Source organism: Oreochromis niloticus, linkage group LG3, assembly GCF_001858045.2.
Source record: "Oreochromis niloticus isolate F11D_XX linkage group LG3, O_niloticus_UMD_NMBU, whole genome shotgun sequence".
Taxonomy (NCBI): domain Eukaryota; kingdom Metazoa; phylum Chordata; class Actinopteri; order Cichliformes; family Cichlidae; genus Oreochromis; species Oreochromis niloticus.
Window position 1 is genome coordinate 35,599,310 of NC_031967.2, and position 22,858 is coordinate 35,622,167.

Here is a 22,858-nt window from a genome sequence, read left to right on the forward strand (position 1 = left end):
GTGATCCTCTAATCACATGCGCCAAGGTGTGAAAGCGGGTGTGGGACCTAATCAGCCAGGGTTTCGGGTGAGCTCATAGTGAAACCTGGCCCCACCTTGTCATGTGAATTCCTGAGGTCAGATGGCCCAGGATGTGAGTGGGCGTTAAGGCGTCTGGGGAGGGAACTCAAAACTGGATCATAGATGGCAGACAGTTGGTGTCGTAAACCACCGCCTCTGTTCAAAGATGGTCGCTCACAGTGGACATAGATGGCCTCTTTCACTCCTCTTTCAAACCATCTGTCCTCTCTGTCCAAAATGTGAACATTGGCATCCTCGAAAGAGTGACCTTTATCCTTAAGATGCAGGTGGACTGCTGAGTCTTGTCCTGTGGAGGTGGCTCTTCTATGTTGTGCCATGCGCTTGTGAAGTGGCTGTTTGGTCTCTCCAATGTAGAGGTCTGGGCATTCCTCGCTGCACTGTACAGCATACACCACATTGTTCAGTCTGTGTTTCGGAGTTTTGTCTTTCGGGTGAACCAGTTTCTGTCTGAGTGTGTTGCTGGGTCTGAAGTACACTGGGATGTCGTGCTTGGAGAAAACTCTCCTGAGTTTCTCTGATACACCGGCTACATAGGGGATGACAAACTCAGAGAAACTCAGGAGAGCCAGCTGAGAGCTGGGTTGTCTGTTTTGTTTTAGGTCACCAGGCAGAAAAGTTAAAACTTAGTTTCTTGTCTTGGAAAAAAAAAAGAAAGAAAAAAAAGGAGGTTTTGTGTTTCTCAGCAAAGAACAACTACAATTTCATTTTCTGTTTTTGAGAAAGGAGAATTTAAAATAATAGCAATAATAATAATAAAACAAACAAAGAGTGATGTTTTGTTTAAGTGGTGAAGACAGCTAATACTGCAAAATACCGTCTAGTGCATGATCTGTGAGCAATAAATGAAATCATCTTATTTATCTTTAAATAAACTCCAATTATGGAGACCTGAAGTCACGTACTTAGGGCACACCCTCAGGTGAAGGCAGAAAGCTACTAAACAAAGAAAAGAAGCCATACAAAATGCGCCACAGCCAGTCACATACTTTCTGACTCTTAGTGAGCCTGAGTTATGACCTTGGCTCCCTGTTTTTCTGCTTCCACCAAGGGTGGGAGTGAAGCTCCCGTGGCATGTGCTCTGTTCTCCTTACTATCAAAGTAAAAAAAGAAAAAGAAAAAAAAAGGCCCTGACTCTCTGAACACAATATTCTCTTCATAACTCGGCAGTATGAAATGTCATGAAACAGTGTAACTCACTCACAATAAATCAGCAGTATAGGATAATACAAACCTATTTTATAAATCTAATGATTTTCACATTTTTTTAACTCAAAAGTATGATGCAAACTAAAACTACATACTGATTACAAAAGGAGTATGATGTGGCCTACAGCACTATCTGATTCACTCATTTTGATTACAGGTGCAATGTAATATATAACGGCATAATAATCTTACAACTGCTACAAGCACATTTACCTTTCTTAACACACGCGAGAGAAAGGCAACTGTTTAAAAAAAAAAATGCCCTTTTGGGTGAGAGAGGCCCACAGGCCCTACATGCAAACGTACTAACACACATACATGCAATGAAGAACAGCTTAAACTATAGCACACACTATACATGCGCCTATATCTCTCATTGGTGTTAAAACAGGAAAAACATAACAGAGTTTTGTTATCAAATGCTGAATTTGTCCACTGCTGACATTTAACTCTCCAGCTTGCAGAAACGTTCGTGAAAACAGAGAAGAATAAATTAAAGACACAGAGAGAGTCTGGTATGACCAAGCAGTAATCAGACAATAAATTTAGTTGGTAATACAATAAATTGTGAGATGTTTTCTGCTTGACTGATGCAGCACAAGTAATTTACTGTATGAAGAACATTCTCCTTTGTGATAATATTTTGAACATGCATTTCTGTTGACCTATCATCTTAGTGCATTATAAGCTGATATGCAAATTCATTGATTGATACTAGATTTGAAAAAATAACTGGATTATAAATAAGTGAATAAGATGTAACAACGGTTGAAATTAGTTTCTTATTTCTAGTGTGTGGAGGAAGGATTTATCATGGCACACATCTGTTTACATGGGAGGAAACTCCTTATGTGATACGACATTTAGCAATTTGCTTCTGATGTTCAGCACATCAGAAGGATGACTCTGAAATTACAAAGGGAAACAATTTTGCTGACAAAGCTGCAAAAACAGCAGCCATAGCAACCACAGTCTTACTAACAACCAGGGGCGATTTTAGCCCATTTTGGGGGTGCTGAAGCAATATACAGCCAAGCCCCTTTTTCAGAGCTGTAAACAGACATGCACATAAGCACATACACACACATACACACAAGCACATACACACAAGTAAATATTGTATATATTTATTTTTTTTATATAAAAAAAATTAAAATCAATTGCTGACATCTGGAGAAACTCATAGGAGGTAAAAACAGGAGGGTATACATCAAAAGGAGCAAAACATCGACGGCAGAAAAGTTTAGGAACGGGAGCGAGAGCGGCTGTGACGGGTGAGTAGCGGGGCGATCCTCTGCCACGACCACGGGAATTGCTGCGACTCCGGCTGGCGCTCCGATATATTTACTAATAGTCCAAAGGTGAGGTAGAGAGTAGTGGGTAACAGGCTGAAGGGGACTGCAGAAACTTTAACTGTCAGGTTAACTGTCATTGCTTCAGCACCCCCAAAATGAATCAAAGCACCCCCAAAGATTTCTTACTTTTTTGACAATATTTGCTGTTTGTGGGACACACTACTAAAAATATAAAAAGCATACAGTACGTAATTGAAATGGAACATTTTAACAACAAAAGTATAGATAACCCCTCCCCCCTCCGAAAATGGTTTGTTCCAGCTCGTCTTTCCCCTACTCTGGCTCTAGCTCCGTTGCTGCCAGAGCGATTGGCAGCGATTTGGTTATTTGCCTTTTGGTTGAAAGCACACTGGGAGAGGACTTTTTTATTAGTGATCTAAATAGTATTTTATTTAATCTAATTGAATACAATCTATTTGTGTGTGATTGTCAGTCCAAAGAGGGAGAGAGGAAAGAGGGGAACATGAGGAGAAAGTACAAGGTCAGGAAGAACCAGGTAAGAAAACAGACAGGGAACAGTGACAGGCAAAACAGAAACTGTTAAACTGGCAAAGAAAAAACCCAACTAATTTTACTCATACAATCCGGAAGTTGTGTTCTCCCTATATTAAAGCTGCTATACAGAATATGCAAAACAAACTGGGTTGTCAGCCCTGGCACTGCATTACCATATTGAACTTCAGTCAGAGGAAGTCACGGCTGCCAAAAACGTTTTGAAGCTCAAGAGTGAGGCTGGTGCCATCCCAGATATGTTAACATTGTACAATCTTCTGGATAATCGGATCTTCCCCACACTGAAAACTGTTATTCAGGTTGCCCTCCCAAACCCAGTTAGCAGCTGTAGCTGTGAGAGGTCTTTTAGTGTCTTGAGTCAGCTCCATACCTGGTTGAGAAGGACCATGGGTCAAAGCAGACTCCAGCACCTGGCTGTGATGTCAGTTGAGAAAGAGATGCTTGAGAGACTTGACCACCAAAATGTGATAGACAGATTTGCCAACCTCAAGGTGAGGCACATAGGTTAAAAGAAAAGAAAAAATCTGCAGGGCCATAGTAGTATCTGCGCTAAAGATCTTTTCATACATTGTATACATTGTACCAGAGGCCAAGGTGTCTCCATTTTTCAAATTTTTTAATAATATTTTGTACATTTCAAGGACTCTTCTATTTTTGGAGTGTATTTTTTATGTATCTGTATTATATTATACATACACTTTAAAAGTGAATCTCTGTTCAAAAAATGCACTCAGTTTACTTTTTACTCACTATGAGCATCATTCATTATTCTCCCGCAGTTATTAAGGTTAGGATATGTTTTTTTTTTTTCAAATTCCAATCCATTCTTCTTTAGCAGTAGTCGACTTTAGCAGCATTTAAATAACCTTTATCAGATTTTATGGTTTTGTTACAAACTTTTCAAAAAAGTGTTTTGCTTTTCTTTCACAAATGTGGGGGATTAAATTGTGTTAAAATGTACAAAACAGTGATGTCATGTTTTGTGACGAGGACCCAGGCACAGAGAGACTTGATGAATTTAAGAATCTTATGATTTAATAAAGAAATTTGCAGACTTGCACAGAGATGGTAAAATTATGATGACTGATAACAGAGACGAAGACAACAGACGACAAGGACAGGGAGGAACAGGTTTAAATGCACCAACTAGACAGTCAGAGGGAACTCGGGACAACTGGAGACATTTAAGGATGCAGGGACTGACAGAGACAGGGAAGAAGTCTCATCGTGATGAGTAAAGTTTACCTTGCCTGGATGGGCAGCTCTCTGGGTGCTCAGCACCCCCAAAGCTCTGATCCTAGAATCGCCCCTGGTATATCGGATCAATCCATCCCTATTTTATAGACACTGGAACAAGTGTTTGTATATTTTTTGATCTTTTAATTTTTATACATTTTTTGTTCCTATTTAATGATATAGAATAATTGTGTCTCAAAAAATAAAGTGATATTATAATAACAGTTTTTGTTAGCGTATGATTTTTCTTGCTAGAAGATTATCATCTGTTCATGCTGCCCCAACATAATGCCAGCGCATTTTGGGGATTGCATGGGCACCCATCGGTTTTCTATTGCCCATTCGCTGGGAGTAAAGGCTCCCTCCGTTTGCAAAGTGCGCCTGCTTCTTGCCACTCAGGGAGGAGAGGGGCAGGGCAGTGGGGGATTCTCTGGCTGGCTGTAGCGGCATCTAATAACTAGCTCCCAAAATAAAAACAAACGCAACTAGGGCTGTCAACGTTAACGCCGTCATCAGGATTAATGTAATTAAAATTTTTAATGCAATTAATCCATTTGGAACGCAGAATGACTCAAAATCCCTGAAATGTCTCTGTCAATGGATTTCGGGCAGTTGGGTTGATCGCGTTAAACATTTTAATCGCGTTAATCGTGATGACAGAGTTAGCACGTTAATGTTGACAGCCCTACAACAAACACAAACACTGAAGACATTATGATATAGACTTATAATTTGCACTGATCTATTTTCTAAATTCTATCAGACACATACGTGAAAAGTGAACATGAGGGTCCTTGGTGCGCCTGCTTGCTGCTGCTGCTGCTCACACACAACCTGTCAAAAGGGGAGGAGGCATGCTGATTCCAAATAGTGCACCTTTCATTTATAATATTGTCAATCCAAGCACATCATGTATTAATTATTTTTTGTTGGTTGTGGGAAATCCCCCCCTCCCCTCCAAAAAAACCCTATACAGGGTATAGGTCTATTAGTTTATTAGTTTATGTTGTGGGGTTGAGTGTTGACGCTGGAGTGCAAAATTACTGATGGAAGATGGACGAGAAAAAGTCAAAGCCATCAGGTCCTCCGTTTAACAAACAAGAGAAAAGAAGAAGAGAAACGAGCAAAAGATAAAGGTAAATAGATGTGTCTTTGGATAATGGCAGGTATTATATATGTCCAAAAAAGGATAACATTGAATTGCTAGGGATTGGGAAAACCTTTCTTTACCTTTATAAGCCACTTGGCTATGATAGTAAACAGTAGATAGACTGTCATGGTTCTGGGTCAGTTTTGACCCAGTATTTTGAGTTCTTATGTTTTAATAATAATAATAATAATAATAATAATAATAATAATAATGGATTGCATTTATATAGCGCTTTTCAAGGCACCCAAAGTGCTTTACAATTCCACTATTCATTCACTCTCACAATCACACACTGGTGGAGGCAAGCTACAGTTGTAGCTATAGGCTATATATTACATGGTTTCTTGAGGGGAGGGAGCATATGCAGGTATAAGAAACAGTGACAAATGGTCAGACTGACCCAGATGTGGCAGAGGTCTGGCCCTGTAGCCCATTTTGATGTTGGAATAAACTTTGTCCAGAATCTTGTCACCCCTAGTGGCATTTGGAGATTTGTGTTTTTAAGTCTGCATGATTAAAGTCCCCTGCTATGATATGTACAGCATCAGGGTATATGCTCTGTTTTTTTATTGATGTTTGTATGCAGAAGTGTGATCGCTGAGTTAGCATTAGCATCTGGAGGAATATAAACGGCTGTTATTATGACAACGGGGATGGGCCTGCATTTGACAGTCAAATATTCTATGTTCGGTGAACAGTGATGATCACTGTGTTAGTACACCAGCAGTTGTTCTCATACATACAGAGCTCCCTTCCTTTACGCTTACCGCTGATTATAGGTTTCCTGCACCTGCTAAATTCCACTTTAACCTCTGACTGTACTTATTTTCCCAATTAAACGCAAATGTCAAGAAAAGAAAATAGAGATATTTCTTTCCTTCATTTTCTCTGCTTTTGTTCTATTTAACTTTTTCAAGCTGACTACAATTAGAATTAAAAATTAGACTAAACTAAAAGGCTTCTTAAGATCTTTTATAAACACTAACAAATTTTTGTATGTTTTCTGATCTTTTCATTTTTGACCCTTTTTCTTTCTTTTTCATGATATAGCATAATTGTGTCTTACAAATAAAGTGATATTAGAATGATGAATGAGTCAAAACTTTCCAGCATTACTCCTGTGCAGAACTGCCCATTCAGGTATTGTCAGTTTTGTAGCTAGCAGCAGATGGTGGGAGTTGATGGTTTCTGTTTGCATGTGATTTTTCTTGCTAGAAGATTATCATCTATTTTTATGTTATCTGTGTGAACGTCATAAAAACATGAACACTTTCAAAGCCAAAGGCAATAGTAAAAAGTAATGTTGTTAGACCTGTTTAGACTGCACTGGGAAATCTATGTTGTAATGTACTTTTTCAGTTCTATACTTTTGAATACATTTTACATCTGAAAGCAGTGCATACACACTTACAATGCATATACATTTAGTGTGTTTCAGCATAGCTGTCACAAGATGCTGTGTAATGACAGCTTTAATATGTCTTATGTGAGTTTGTAAATAGAAATACATTCATCGCTTTCTTATAATTGAATCAAAACTAACTGTAGAAGCAATAGTAGGAAAAACACACTTCATACATACTCTTTAAAAAAAACAATAAGGCAACAAAACTTTCTCCTATTGGTTTTTGCCCATATTTGAAAAAATACATTTGCAGGGGGCTAAAAATATCAAAGATCATCCTTTGAGGGTCGCAGGAGAACTGGGTGCACCCGAGACAGGTCGCCAGTCTGTCAGGTCACCAGCAGGGCTAACACAGAAACAAACAACTATTTACACCCACAGCCAATTGAAGATTACCAATTAAGGTAACCCCACTAACTGCACATCTTTGTAATATGGGAGGAAGTCAGAGTACCCAGAGAGAACCCACACACACGCAGGGAAAATCTGATTCAAACCCAGAAACTTCTTGCTGCGAGGCAAAAGTGATAACCACCACATCACAATACTGCCCTCAGACAAGAATAATAATGCCCAGAATTGGCTGACACACCCAACATGATCTGCAGCTCTATCCTACATCCAATGTTTTTTGGGACATACACTGGTAGAAGAATCAATGTGTTACTCTCACAGAGCTTCTAACTCATGATATTTCACCTGATTCCATGTTACCAGTACTTTTAGTGCCAGTAGTGAAAGATAAAACTGGGAAAATATCTAGTATTTATAACTATAGTGAGAACACACGGGGAACACAGCTGAAAGTAAAACAGGAAGTACACAGAAACGCAGACTGGAGGGAGAAAGAGAACATGGAGGAGCACGAAGGAGAGAGGACACGATGAGCTCGGGAACATAGATGAACACAAGGAGGAGAACAAAGAATAAGAATCAGAATGTCTTTATTGTCATTGTCACAGGTGAAACAAAATGAAAAGTGGTCCCCAATCAGTGCGTAATCGCTAAAAATATAAAAATATAAATAAAACAGTAAAATTCAATAAAATCAATAAATGAAATACTTAAAGTGCTAATAAGAATAGTATGAGCAAACATTTGCATACATTCCCACATACATGCTTCAGTGAGTGCATAGATTAATTCAAGTGTGGCGTGATGGACATTTTTTTAGCTGAGCAGTAATCCACGAAAAGCATCCACACATAGCTCCCATGCCCCTCTAGGTGTGTTACGGCAGCATGGAGTGCTGTGGCTGCTGCCTCTTCCGTGGGCCGGTTTGCTTTAGGTATTAGAAACAGTGACAAATGGTCAGACTGACCCAGATGTGGCAGAGGTCTGGCCCTGTAGCCCATTTTGATGTTGGAATAAACTTTGTCCAGAATCTTGTCACCCCTAGTGGCATTTGGAGATTGGTGTTTTTAAGTCTGCATGATTAAAGTCCCCTGCTATGATATGTACAGCATCAGGGTATATGCTCTGTTTTTTATTGATGTTTGTATGCAGAAGTGTGATCGCTGAGTTAGCATTAGCATCTGGAGGAATATAAACGGCTGTTATTATGACAACGGGGATGGGCCTGTGTCAGGAGTTTTCCTGTATTGCAACTCAGGTCAGAATAAAGACGCTCAGACAGGTTAACGTGTACACGGGTGAGACTCAGGGAGACTCGCACCCTGCAATAAAAGAGGCCTTTATTCATAGCTTTATTCATAGCACGTACAGGAAGAGATAAAATAGAACTGTGCTGCGTGCAGGCTTCCTGTTGAGTCTGCACAGAGGGTAACTTCCCCATTTAAGCTGAATACTGAAAGAGCAAACACATTTAGATAATGAAATGTACTTTTAAGCATAACATAATAAAAATCCCAAAATCCTGAAATCCCTTGACATTCCCACCTGTTGTTTGATCTTTCCTTCTATATATGTACATAGCAACCACTAACAGTGCATCAGTCTATGGCAGTGGTTCCCAAACTTTTTTTGCTGGGCCCCCCTTGTTTAACAAGAAAAATGTTCGCGCCCCCCCACCCCCGCGCGTACACGCGCGCACGCACACGCGCACGCACAAACACATCCTTCAACCACACCACCCATATTTTGCTCCATTGCGGTTTATTTCACACCTCAAACATTTATTAAACAATTAAGCAAATACAAATAATCTGCAATAAATTACAGGTAGTAAGAAAATAAACTACCAACTCTTTTACGCTCAGTCCGCACCTACACGGGTATTTTTGAACGCGCAGCTGTTTCGGGCACATGTAAACGGCGTATCGAATCACCGAGAACGGAGAGTTTTTAAAACTCCTTTTTTTTGCGTTTACGTGTGGACAAGGAATACAGAGTTTGTCACGCAATGTCAAAGGTATGTGCCTTTTTCACGTCACACTGTGCGCCACGTTATTGTTTACATGAGATAAATTGCAGAATGGCAGATAGAGACACAATACTGTTACTGTTAATCTGACTATCTGCAGGTTTTACAGGCTTACATATACAGGCCATTACTGTCCCTGCATTTAGAAAGGCAGAGGCATCACGGTGTAATTATTTTACATGTAGTTGTTTTTTTTCCTGTGTAATAATGTTCAACATTGCTATCAATACATTTTTCAAAAAACCCCTCTACAAAATGGGTTCAAAAACATAAACAACTGTGGGATACTGTTTGTCCGTGATTTGAACAGCCCAGCGCTGCTCCCGATCCAGGGAAAACTAATTCTGCAGGGAGACCTACCTCAGCACTTGTGCAGGTGAAACCAAAGGGAAGATATGCTTCACCATATTTTCTAGTCTTTGGCTTAGAATGAAGTTGGTTTGGAAACATATTCAGCGATGCTTCATCTCCTGCTTTGCGTTTGTGTGGGCGCCCCGTGCTAGCAGTGTCCAAGCGTTGTTTTTGTTTTTTTTCCCTTTTCATGCCGCGCCCCCCCTGCAATAGCTCTGCGCCCCCCCTAGGGGGCGGGCCCCACACTTTGGGAACCACTGGTCTATGGCCACTTGTAAACATTTTTAGCCAAGACATCATAAAATAGTGGGTTTTGTGAGTATGTTATATCCAAGTGTCTATCTCATTATCATCTTCTTCATTTTGTGATAGGGTGATGTAAGCATGAATTGAAGCAGTTACCATTTTTGATACCATGTTCTTCAAATAAGGTATGACACATGAAGTGAAAAGACACAATAACAGTAGTAGAACACCAACAAAAACAAGTCCTTTAATCAGCAGGGACTTCCATGAGCCGCTTAAAAGCCACGTAAGCCAGTCTTCTGTGTTTGTGGCATAGTCCCGTTGTTGTGCATCCCGAAGTTGTCTGAGTGTTTTCAGAGCATCAGTCATGTTCGGTGAGTGCACATTATCTGGAATGTATGTGCAACATGTGTTGTTAAAGAGGACACATAGTCCTCCTTTCTCGGCGAGAATCATGTCCAGTGTTACCCTGTGTTGCAGTACCGCAATGCGCAGAGCGTCAATTTCCTGATCCCATTCGTCGTTGATTTTACATGAAGCATTCAGAACCTTTTGTCTTTCAGTCCAAAGTTTAAATTCCTCTGGGACATCGGAACCCCATATGGAATCATGCTGCCTGAGGTTCGGGGTGCTTCGTCTTTTCCTTGTTGTCGACGTTGAAGTTGACATGGCGTCCACGGTTATCTTGAAAGTGTGGTCAGATATGAAAATGGGAGCGCACTGACCTGTCCAGTTCCCAGGAAGGATAAAATAGGCCCGTTGGCCACAGATCCAGGCCATCCCTTGCACCCAGAAGGTGCCATTTGAGATGTTGCTGCTCTTCACGGGCCCTCCAGGAGCGTGTGTCTGTACTGCTTTGCAGTTGGTGGTGTTTCCCATTGGCGTGGATCCGCTCTTTTGGCGGTAGCATAGGCTGTGGCTCAAATTCCCATTGTTTTCAAGAAAGACTGGGAATGATTTAGCCTTACTTCTGTGCTTCACTTTCAGGTCAACCCAGAACCATTCGTCACATGTGCCATTTCGCAGTCCTATCTGGAGAGGTTCCTCATGGTTGACCACGATTCCCTGGAATTGACACCCAAGGCTGGCGTAGCTTGCGGCACACTTTGCCTGAATTATGTCCATTGCCTTCGCGTACAAGGTGGCGTACTGTGTCATTGGGGGCATATAGGAGCAAACATAGCAGTCTTTCCTGGGTGTGCTGTCATATATATATCGATACCATGCGTTGTTCATCCATGGGTGAATGTGGTCTTGTGTCATGTCACGAAGATGTGAGTTGTCATGTGTCCAACTTGTCTGCAGGTGGTGTTGTTCATCCTTTTTCTTTCGGGTGAGTGTTAAGAAACTCACCAGGAGTGCAACATTAGCCACTAGGAGGACAAGTGTCTTCATGATGACCAGACACACCTGTGACCTCTGATGAGTAGACTACCGGCAAGAAGAAGAGGGCGGGGTGTACCCGATCAGCCCTCCCTCCACCAATAGATCACCAGGAGTTAGGGGTGTCGGCGTCTAAACGTTTAGGTTGTCACTCACTTTTTTGCAGTGGTGCAACTCAGGTCAGAATAAAGACGCTCAGACAGGTTAACGTGTACACGGGTGAGACTCAGGGAGACTCGCACCCTGCAATAAAAGAGGCCTTTATTCATAGCTTTATTCATAGCTTTATTCATAGCACGTACAGGAAGAGATAAAATAGAACTGTGCTGCGTGCAGGCTTCCTGTTGAGTCTGCACAGAGTGTAACTTCCCCATTTAAGCTGAATACTGAAAGAGCAAACACATTTAGATAATGAAATGTACTTTTAAGCATAACATAATAAAAATCCCAAAATCCTGAAATCCCTTGACAGCCTGCATTTGACAGTCAAATATTCTATGTTCGGTGAACAGTGATGATCACTGTGTTAGTACACCAGCAGTTGTTCTCATACATACAGAGCTCCCTTCCTTTACGCTTACCGCTGATTATAGGTTTCCTGCACCTGCTAAATTCCACTTTAACCTCTGACTGTACTTATTTTCCCAATTAAACGCAAATGTCAAGAAAAGAAAATAGAGATATTTCTTTCCTTCATTTTCTCTGCTTTTGTTCTATTTAACTTTTTCAAGCTGACTACAATTAGAATTAAAAATTAGACTAAACTAAAAGGCTTCTTAAGATCTTTTATAAACACTAACAAATTTTTGTATGTTTTCTGATCTTTTCATTTTTGACCCTTTTTCTTTCTTTTTCATGATATAGCATAATTGTGTCTTACAAATAAAGTGATATTAGAATGATGAATGAGTCAAAACTTTCCAGCATTACTCCTGTGCAGAACTGCCCATTCAGGTATTGTCAGTATTGTAGCTAGCAGCAGATGGTGGGAGTTGATGGTTTCTGTTTGCGTGTGATTTTTCTTGCTAGAAGATTATCATCTATTTTTATGTTATCTGTGTGAACGTCATAAAAACATGTACACTTTCAAAGCCAAAGGCAATAGTAAAAAGTAATGTTGTTAGACCTGTTTAGACTGCACTGGGAAATCTATGTTGTAATGTACTTTTTCAGTTCTATACTTTTGAATACATTTTACCTCTGAAAGCAGTGCATACACACTTACAATGCATATACATTTAGTGTGTTTCAGCATAGCTGTCACAAGATGCTGTGTAATGACAGCTTTAATATGTCTTATGTGAGTTTGTAAATAGAAATACATTCATCGCTTTCTTATAATTGAATCAAAACTAACTGTAGAAGCAATAGTAGGAAAAACACACTTCATACATACTCTTTAAAAAAACAATAAGGCAACAAAACTTTCTCCTATTGGTTTTTGCCCATATTTGTTTTGAACAGGTTTCAAATTACTATTCACCATCTAATTATGTATTACATAGAAGATTAATGTGGGAAAAGCTAGAAAAAAAAATACATTTGCAGGGGGCTAAAAATATCAAAGATCATCCTTTGAGGGTCGCAGGAGAACTGGGTGCACCCGAGACAGGTCGCCAGTCTGTCAGGTCACCAGCAGGGCTAACACAGAAACAAACAACTATTTACACCCACAGCCAATTGAAGATTACCAATTAAGGTAACCCCACTAACTGCACATCTTTGTAATATGGGAGGAAGTCAGAGTACCCAGAGAGAACCCACACACACGCAGGGAAAATCTGATTCAAACCCAGAAACTTCTTGCTGCGAGGCAAAAGTGATAACCACCACATCACAATACTGCCCTCAGACAAGAATAATAATGCCCAGAATTGGCTGACACACCCAACATGATCTGCAGCTTTATCCTACATCCAATGTTTTTTGGGACATACACTGGTAGAAGAATCAATGTGTTACTCTCACAGAGCTTCTAACTCATGATATTTCACCTGATTCCATGTTACCAGTACTTTTAGTGCCAGTAGTGAAAGATAAAACTGGGAAAATATCTAGTATTTATAACTATAGTGAGAACACACGGGGAATACAGCTGAAAGTAAAACAGGAAGTACACAGAGACGCAGACTGGAGGGAGAAAGAGAACATGGAGGAGCACGAAGGAGAGAGGACACGATGAGCTCGGGAACATAGATGAACACAAGGAGGAGAACAAAGAATAAGAATCAGAATGTCTTTATTGTCATTGTCACAGGTGAAACAAAATGAAAAGTGGTCCCCAATCAGTGCGTAATCGCTAAAAATATAAAAATATAAATAAAACAGTAAAATTCAATAAAATCAATAAATGAAATACTTAAAGTGCTAATAAGAATAGTATGAGCAAACATTTGCATACATTCCCACATACATGCTTCAGTGAGTGCATAGATTAATTCAAGTGTGGCGTGATGGACATTTTTTTAGCTGAGCAGTAATCCACGAAAAGCATCCACACATAGCTCCCATGCCCCTCTAGGTGTGTTACGGCAGCATGGAGTGCTGTGGCTGCTGCCTCTTCCGTGGGCCGGTTTGCTTTAGGTATTAGAAACAGTGACAAATGGTCAGACTGACCCAGATGTGGCAGAGGTCTGGCCCTGTAGCCCATTTTGATGTTGGAATAAACTTTGTCCAGAATCTTGTCACCCCTAGTGGCATTTGGAGATTGGTGTTTTTAAGTCTGCATGATTAAAGTCCCCTGCTATGATATGTACAGCATCAGGGTATATGCTCTGTTTTTTATTGATGTTTGTATGCAGAAGTGTGATCGCTGAGTTAGCATTAGCATCTGGAGGAATATAAACGGCTGTTATTATGACAACGGGGATGGGCCTGCATTTGACAGTCAAATATTCTATGTTCGGTGAACAGTGATGATCACTGTGTTAGTACACCAGCAGTTGTTCTCATACATACAGAGCTCCCTTCCTTTACGCTTACCGCTGATTATAGGTTTCCTGCACCTGCTAAATTCCACTTTAACCTCTGACTGTACTTATTTTCCCAATTAAACGCAAATACATACAGAGCTCCCCTCCTTTATGCTTACCGGTGTCCATTGTTTGGTCATAGTGCTGTGTGATGTAGCTTGTTAGCTCAATAGCAGAGTCTGGAATGGATTGATGTAGCCTGGATTTGGTGATAAGAAGGATGCAAGAGTCTTTGATGCAGTTATTTACTGCTATTTGCAGCCTCAATTCGTCAAACTTGTTCGTGAGTCATCTGGCATTTGCGAGTATACTAGGGACCGGTGGTATGAGTAGCTGCCTCCGTAGCCTGGCTAGCGCGCCGGCCCTGCAGCCTTCTCCTTCTCTCTCGACACTGCTTGCGCCTCCACGCTGGATTAATAACAATCCATGGGGAGCCTGGTCTTCTCGCTCTTTCCACCAGTATCTTATGCAAGCGGAGAAATTTGCTAGTCACGCTCTCACAGTACCTTACTCCGATCTTGAGGAGATCATGACGGCTTTAGATGTTATTCGCTTGATTGGTAGTACACAAAAACAAACACAAGGTGTACACAAGGCACAAGAACTCACTCCACTAATGTAAACACAGACACAGAGGGAGACACAGAGGGCCAAGATACAAGGGGGAAACTACTAAATAACCAAGGAACTATACAGGGAAACCCGAAACAGGGTAACTAGAACCTATAGAATACACTTAAGACTAACAAAGTGAACTCATACATAAATGATAATTCAAAATGACAAAAACACAGGAAAACTAAAAACCCTGGACCATGACATTGACAGCGTTAACCATCGCAAGTTATTTGGTATATGGTTGTCAGACTGGTTGCATGATGGGTAACCTTCTTGTAAGTCATTTAATGTACGCTGATGATTTGGTCATTCTGTCTCCCTACAGTGCTGGTTGCTTAGAGTTTGTGCTGGTTATGGTGCCCAGTATGATACATTATTTAACCCTAAAAAGAGTGCTTCGAGGTTTTTACAACTCAGGAGGATCAGAAGCAAAATTTTCCAATTTTTTATTTAGCAAACCAAGTATGGGATGTGGGGAGCAAAGTGAAATAATTAGGCCTATTCTTAACCAGTGATCTTTGTGATGATGATGATGTGAATCGACAGTGCTGTAAATTGTACATGCAAGCTAAAATGTTGGCACATAAATTCTGCATGTGCATAGATGATGTTAAAGTGGCCCTTTTTCAAGCCTGTTTTACCTGTTTTTATACGGCTCATTTGTAGTGTAATTACAGTAAAGCCATAATGAAAAGGTTGCAGGTGGCTTTTCAGGATGCATTTAGATTGTTTTGTCTTTGGTGATTTATTTGTTTGTTGTTGTTTCATTTTTAATGATATGAACTAATTACATTTGAAATAAATAAAAGTGATATTATAATGAAGAACGTGTCAAAACGTTCCAGCATTACTCCTATGCAGAACTGCCCATTCCGGTATTGTGAGTATTTTAGCCGGCAGGTGACATTGTGGGCTGACAGGTTTTGTTAGCGTGTAATTTTTCTTGCAAGAAAATTATCAATAATTTTATGTTATCTGTGTGAACATCGTCAAAACAAAATGTGTTCAAGTTCAAAGCAACTGGCAATGGAAACAAGTAATGTTGTTACACCTGTTTTTTTAGCTTGATATTGCTTTTATACTTTTTTAGTTTTATAAGAAAGTTTTAAAAGTTTTAAAATACAAACTCTTGGACACAGTTCATACAGTTCTGTTAGGCAAAATTATAATGCAACTAAAACTTTGGGCTTTCGCATTTTTTCATTAAAAAAGCATTGCTTTCTGACAAAACATTTTTGGGCAGAGTCTTGGAGGAGAATGTGAGTAATTCTGTAGGGACGTGGTGGACAAAGGTGATAATAACAAAGGAAAGAAGAGAACTAGAGGTATGTAAAGAGAGAACTGATTAGCACAATATGGTTGTGATCATTCGTGATTGTGTTGTCTCTGATATTTTTGTGTTAAACAGCAACAGGCCATCGAACTAAAGCAGTTAAATGTGTTATAATTATAACTTAAGAATATGACAATGATGCAATAATTTCTGAAATGCTGTGTGAAGTGATCTTTTTCAATCTTCTGTATACCCAGGCCAGCCATTGTTGGCACTGCAAACTTAGCTCTTTGTTGTTTCCATGTACCAAGCTAGAAAGCACAAAAACTTTGCCCCATCAAGGGTTTCCATTCTGCTCATGTATACAGTGTAGGCTTACACATAGCAGCTCACCATTCTGCAGGTGTGTAATGTCACCTGTCACACTTTAAACCCTTTGAAAACCCCAAAACAATCTCCACATCCCATTATCGTCAGAAGTGTAGTTGGCAGCACACGGTGGAAGTTGACAGTTTTTGTTAGTGTGTAATTTTCTTGATAGAAAGCTTGTCATCCTTTTTTCTTCTCTTTTCTGAGCAAACATTTTTTTAAATAAACTGTATGCAAAATCTAAACCAGGAAAAAGATGTAAGTTAGTTAAAGTAAATAACCTAAAATATTGTGTGTCAGGCTGTAGAAACCCTGAAATCTGTGAACTGTAAGATGGATTCATAAATCATTCTGAATCTTATATAATCAATATTCTTCTTTTTTAATTATTTTTTTAAAGACATTCACCAGAAAAAGCCCATTAACTAATACAAAAGACAAACCCCAACCTCATCATCAAACTATTTGACGAACCATAGTTTATTAAGAATAAGCATATTTAAAACAGCAATGAAATCATAAGAAATAAGAAATCACATTTCTGCTCATGATTTCATGAAAAAAGGAACATTTTTTAAAAACAGCAGTATTATTTTTTCATATCTTTAGAGTAAACAAAAAAGGTGGTTTATAACCCTTAAACAAAAACTTTATAACATTACCTGTTAGGCCACATGTATCCAATGACTTCAAACTTGCCAATACTACTATACTACTGTAAATGAAACAGAAACTAACTGCAATATTAATAATAATTATGACAGTAATAACAATGATAATAATAATGAAAGATTATAGCCGAGTCTTACAATCTGTTATGAAGTTGTGTGACAAGTCTGACTTCCCGTTTTCCACAGTATTACTTTAAATGCATTCCTTCACTCCCCTCAAGCACAGTCTGCCTGAAGGTTTCTTTTAAGGCTGGTTCATGTATCTGTCGCAAGGCTCTAGTGAGTAAAGAAAGACTAAAAGGGTGGTGCTAAGGAAAGATTTTACTTACTTACAGGGTAAGACAGTGTAAAAGAGGTTATCGACAGGAGAGAAAGAAAGTTTGATTGTCTTTGACTATTTATCTGTGGGCATATGTATATATATATGTGTGTGTGTGTGTGTGTGTGTGTAAGACACAATTTCTAGTTATATATACATATATATCTACATATATAATGTAGAATATATATATACTGGAGGTGCGGGTATACAAGTCTGGCCTAAGTCTTCGGTCAGAAAGACTGCAGCAGTCCAGGAGTTGAGTTCACTGTCTTTAATTAAGCTTCACAGAAGAACTGGTTACAGCAGGGCTTGCCAGGATAAATCCAACTGTGCTGCAGCCAGATATGAACTTATAACTGTAGCAGATGCAGTATAGGTGATTATAAGCATGGTTTTCTGGAAACAGAAACAGGTAATACTATAATTAGCAGGGTTAAAAATAACTAAGTAACAATCAGAACATATCATCTACTCAGGCACAGCAATATTTTACAATGTCCACAAGGGGTCACCGTAAGACCACAAGTTGGCTAAATAGCACATATATTCCCAGTTGCTAGTACTAAGGCAAGAATGTGGCAAGCTAGCAACAGCTAAATTAAGCAATAAACAACAGAGAAATCCTTTAACCACGGGATGTAATCATTGGAGGAGATTCTGGCCACTGATATGAACTTAGTGCAAATTAACTAAATAATTAAATAAACCTACTAACGTGATATCAGGGTACCGAGGCATAACTTTAGATTTAAACATGCACAAACAACTATGACTATTATCGTACCAGTTAACAAAGGTGAACTTACAGATACATTAACGCATACGGAATCACACAAACTGCGTTACAACTCCCATGCTCCGTCGCTGCGCCTCTCGTCTCTTACTCCCACTCTCCCTCTGCATGATGCGCACATGATCAATGATGCGCTCATTTGGGTGCGCTTGATTCTTGCCTCTAACCATCCTGAGGCTGAGTCAGCAGGGAATTTGCACATATAAATATATATATTCCTTAGACTTGGTCGTTTTAAATTTAAACATGTGATTATTATATTTAATCACAGTTACTAGATTACTCTAAGTTTCTATCAATCCAAATTTCTTCTTTTGATAAACGCTTTTCTACTGTTAAAACTTTCTTAAAAATGCTCACTGCATATATAAATGTTATTTTGGCAGTTATCTCAATGATGAAACTGTTTTTTAAAATAATGTTAAAAACATATAATAAGCACTTGCTGGTGGGTGCAGTGAGTCTCACTATCAAGCTGTCACCAAAAGAACACTTTGTTTTCTGAAATGTTTGACAAAATAACATTATTGGCTGATCTGTGAATCAGGAAACCTATAATCTCCTGATCATTACTAAAGCCTGCATTACAAAGCAACAGTAACAATTACTTTCCATTAACAGGATAAAAAATGCATTTTGTGGACAAACTGATATAACAAGGCTAGATTACAACATCACTGAGCACTGAGTTATTTGATCAGTTACATTGGGTAAACGTTTTATGTAAAATGTATCAACATCATCAACAACAGACAGGAATTTAAAAATGCTAAAAAATAAAGTTGATAGGTTGTTAAAATAATATTTCAAAGTTTTGGCAAAAGTGTTGTTTTTCAGTTGGAAGAAATTACTTCCTACTTCCGAATATTTCTCACAGATAGTCATCAGCTGCACTAAACTGGTTTGTTTAACATATTTGTGTTTGTCTTTGAACTTTCAGGTTGTCAGTCACAGCAGCCTGGTAAGTAAAAAAACAATCTTAAAAGTTCTTCACGTCTCAAGTTTATTTTTCTAATTACTGTCTGCTGTACTGTAATTAGAGAAACTATACAGTTCAGTCATCATTTTCATCAAATGGTTTAATTAACTATCATAACATGTACAACATAGGAAAAACAAGTCTCAGTTGAAGGAAATTGAAAGCTAAAAAGTAGTCAGCGTATACGTAGCTAGATAAGTCCGTATCTTTGGATCAGACTAATCCTGCCAGAGAAGGTCAGTGTCATCATTCACCTTCAAATAGTTTTAATGTTGCGGTTGATCAGTGCACTCAGTGTTTAACTGCCATCTCTGTTCTTCTGTCAGCCTGTGGCAGAGCTGTTAGAAACAGCAGAATCATAGGAGGTCAAGATGCAACACCAGGAAGTTGGTCATGGCACGCCCTTGTAGTAACTTATGGACCTTATGGATATAAACAGTGTGGAGGTTCCCTAATCACCAACCAGTGGGTTTTGACAGCTGCTCGGTGCATACCAATGTGAGTCACTGTTGAACTTAGAAAAATTAAAAATTTTGGTGAAGATGCTGATGATTGCTAATAGTAACCATCATGTGTAGTGCATGACGGTTGTTGCTTACAATTACTTTCATGTTTCTTTACAACCAGACTTATTTTTTAGTTCTTGAATATGGACTACCACTCGATTTACCATCTATGAAAATGATTTTTTTGTGTGTCAAGTTCAAGTAACAACACTGTGGTTCATCTGGGACGCTACAACCAGTCAGGCTTAAATCCAAATGAGGTGACTCAGAAAGTGAAAGAAACCATCTGCCATCCTGCATTTTCCTTTTACTGCTGGACGTATGAGAATGACATTTGTCTCCTGAAGCTGTCTGCTCCTGTGAATTTCACAGACTACATTCAGCCCATTTGCTTAGCCTCAGAAAAAAGCACTTTCCACAATGGGACAAGCAGCAGGGTCACCGGTTTTGGTTACGATGATAGTAAGTTACAAAATACTTATTTATTTATTTATTTATTGAACAATGCTGATGATTGATTTCTTAAAAAGCTCTTTTTCTCTCCAATTAGGTTATCGATTTTCCAATATCCTGCAGGAAGTTAATGTACCAATATTGGGAAACAATGAGTGCAGATGCCACTTTGAAAACTACTACTACTACTACTGGCTCCCACAGATTACAGAGAATGTTACCTGCACTGGACCCAAAGTTGGATGGAAGGGCCCATTTTATGTAATGGTTGATTTGTTATTTAAACGTTGTTCTATTTTTTTTTCTGTTCTTGTGTCAGTGATCTACATTGTATAATTATTGCTAACTTGCTAAAAGTTTTATAGGAACACACAGTGTCCTGATCATCATTTCATTCTATACAAATATTTCAGTGTCGGCTTAAATTTTCCACACTGGAAGCAGCCTGTTGGTAAAATTATTCTTTAATACATTTGTCAGTTGCACAGCTTGTAGGACTGGTTCACATTGCCTGGAAAGCTACATTTTAGTTTCAATGTAAGCTGGCTGTTTCATTTTGTTTCCTGTATATGTTTGAATGAAGGCCTGCTACACCATAAACACAGTAATAAAATAATAGCTCAGATATCAACTAAAACAGATACAACTTTTCTCATAGCTCCCATTCAGAAGTAAAAATAATAGGTTAGTTTGAAGTTGATGAGACCAATGCTTCAACAGGATAGATATTACTGAGACAGATCATCTTCTGAAAGTTACTGACCTGTCTTTACAATTTTCTATTAATTTCTCTTCACAGGGAGATGAAGGGGAACCCCTCATGATTAAGGCAGGATCACTCTGGGTCCAGAGTGGAGTTCAGAGTTATAGTTATGGTTGTGGCGGACTTTCAATCTACACTCGTGTGTCCCAATACCAGAAATGGATCAGTGACACCGTCACTGGGACACCACCGGGCTTTGTCACTTTCTCCTCTCCGGGCACTGACAGCGACTTAAACTTCACCTGTCCAACATCACCACCTCCTTCTTATAACATTTTTTATGACAATGTCAGTATCAGTAACCCTCTATTTCCCAGCACAGATGGCAGTGTGTTTGGCAGCAGTGAAAATCTGTTCCACTTAACTCACGTCACCTCCCTTTGTGTTCTTGTTGCATTGCTCCACGCGTTTGTTGTAAGTGGAATGTAACTCAGTATATTTATGCAAGTCTTGTACTTACATACAAGCTTGAAATACTTGTACTTCTTAACATTTTAGAACCCCGAGTTGAATGTTATACATTTTACTCCAATATATTAAGGGAGAGCTCGAGTTTCTGGTAATTTTAAGAATTAATTTAGATTTTTCTAAATTAAACAAACGAACAATTAACCAACTCTTTTGCTTTCTTGTACATGAAATTATAAGTAAATACATAATGGATGAAACAGTAAGCAGACACAAAGACTTTTTTTTTGCAGTCCACTTTTTAAAATATGGTTATTTGCTACACATTCATTTATCAGTGTCAGTATCTAATTCATTTTAAAGGTTGGGGCAAGCTGGGGACTTGGACGGTGTTGCTAAGGGTGTGATTTTTAGTAACAAATAAACAATTCTTAAACAAGGTGATGGAAATCTTTTCAGATCTTGTTTTGTGAAGGAATTCATGGTATCCAGCTTTGCTCAGGCCTGAAACACATTTGGCTGCTGTGCTCTAGATTTCACTCTTTATTTGCTAAGGTGTTCGTTTCTGTTCATTTCATGCAACTTGCCAAGTTCTCTACATGTTTGATCATATACTCCCCCTCTAAACAAAACATTCTGAGTGACAGAGATACAATTAAAGTTCAGCTGATGATACTGAGAACCATTCACTGAATTTCACCTTCATACCAACTTTATTCATTCTAGTATAAAGTTAGTATAACATTGTACTTTCAGTATAGAGGATGGAAATAAGCTAGTTCAACTCATGAAACATCTGCCTAAATCTTGTTAAATTCAGTTGTATAACTCCACAAGAGGAGTGTGTCACCAGCGAGGTGTGGAGAGAAGTAATATTGGCCCTAAATGCAGGACTCGCAGGCTTGTTGAGGATGTGGACGGCGTTTATTATAAAGACAGGCAAACAGAAGATGAGACGGTTGGCTGGACGGTTGGCTGAACTGAAAACATACACGGAGGATGACAAGACCAGGAACTGAGGATTCAAATACACTGGATAATGAAGATATTAGAAACAGGTAAGAACACAACTGAACGAAAGCTAACTAATGAGACATGGGAGGTAGAACTGAACATCATGAACAGAGACAAAAGGCTAACATGATAAAACAGGAAACACATGAATGGACAGTGACAAAGTATAAGCTGAAAACACTGGGTCAATGATCCAGGGACCCTAATAAAATGAACCTCAGCAGAAGCAGAAAATATAGTGAGTTGTCATTCTTTTCCCCATGCTGAGATACTACAACTGATTTTAGGGTTCCTCCATCTGCTGAATCCCACTTTAACCTCTGACTGCTCTTTCTGTTTAGAGGTAAAGTTACCCTGTGTTGCGAAATCAGTTTCGCCCCGGTTCTTTGATTCGTCGAGGGATCCAGA

General features: G+C 39.1%; 1 protein-coding gene and 1 long non-coding RNA gene across 2 annotated transcripts; one reads left to right on the forward strand and one right to left on the reverse strand.

Moving 5' to 3' along the window:
- Positions 1–3,095: 3,095 nt before the first annotated feature.
- Positions 3,096–21,861, forward strand: LOC100707912 (chymotrypsin-like protease CTRL-1; the record flags this gene model as incomplete). Its single annotated transcript, XM_005455908.4, has 6 exons — positions 3,096–3,138; positions 19,268–19,288; positions 19,633–19,804; positions 20,009–20,274; positions 20,363–20,526; positions 21,065–21,861. Coding segments are annotated over 6 exons (1,059 nt in total), but the record flags the coding sequence as incomplete, so codon positions are not given.
- Positions 17,739–18,522, reverse strand: LOC109198976 (uncharacterized). The gene is made up of 2 exons (XR_002059493.2): positions 18,341–18,522; positions 17,739–17,930 (listed from the first exon to the last, which is right to left on the reverse strand). It is a non-coding gene; the product is annotated as an uncharacterized LOC109198976 (long non-coding RNA).
- Positions 21,862–22,858: the final 997 nt, after the last annotated feature.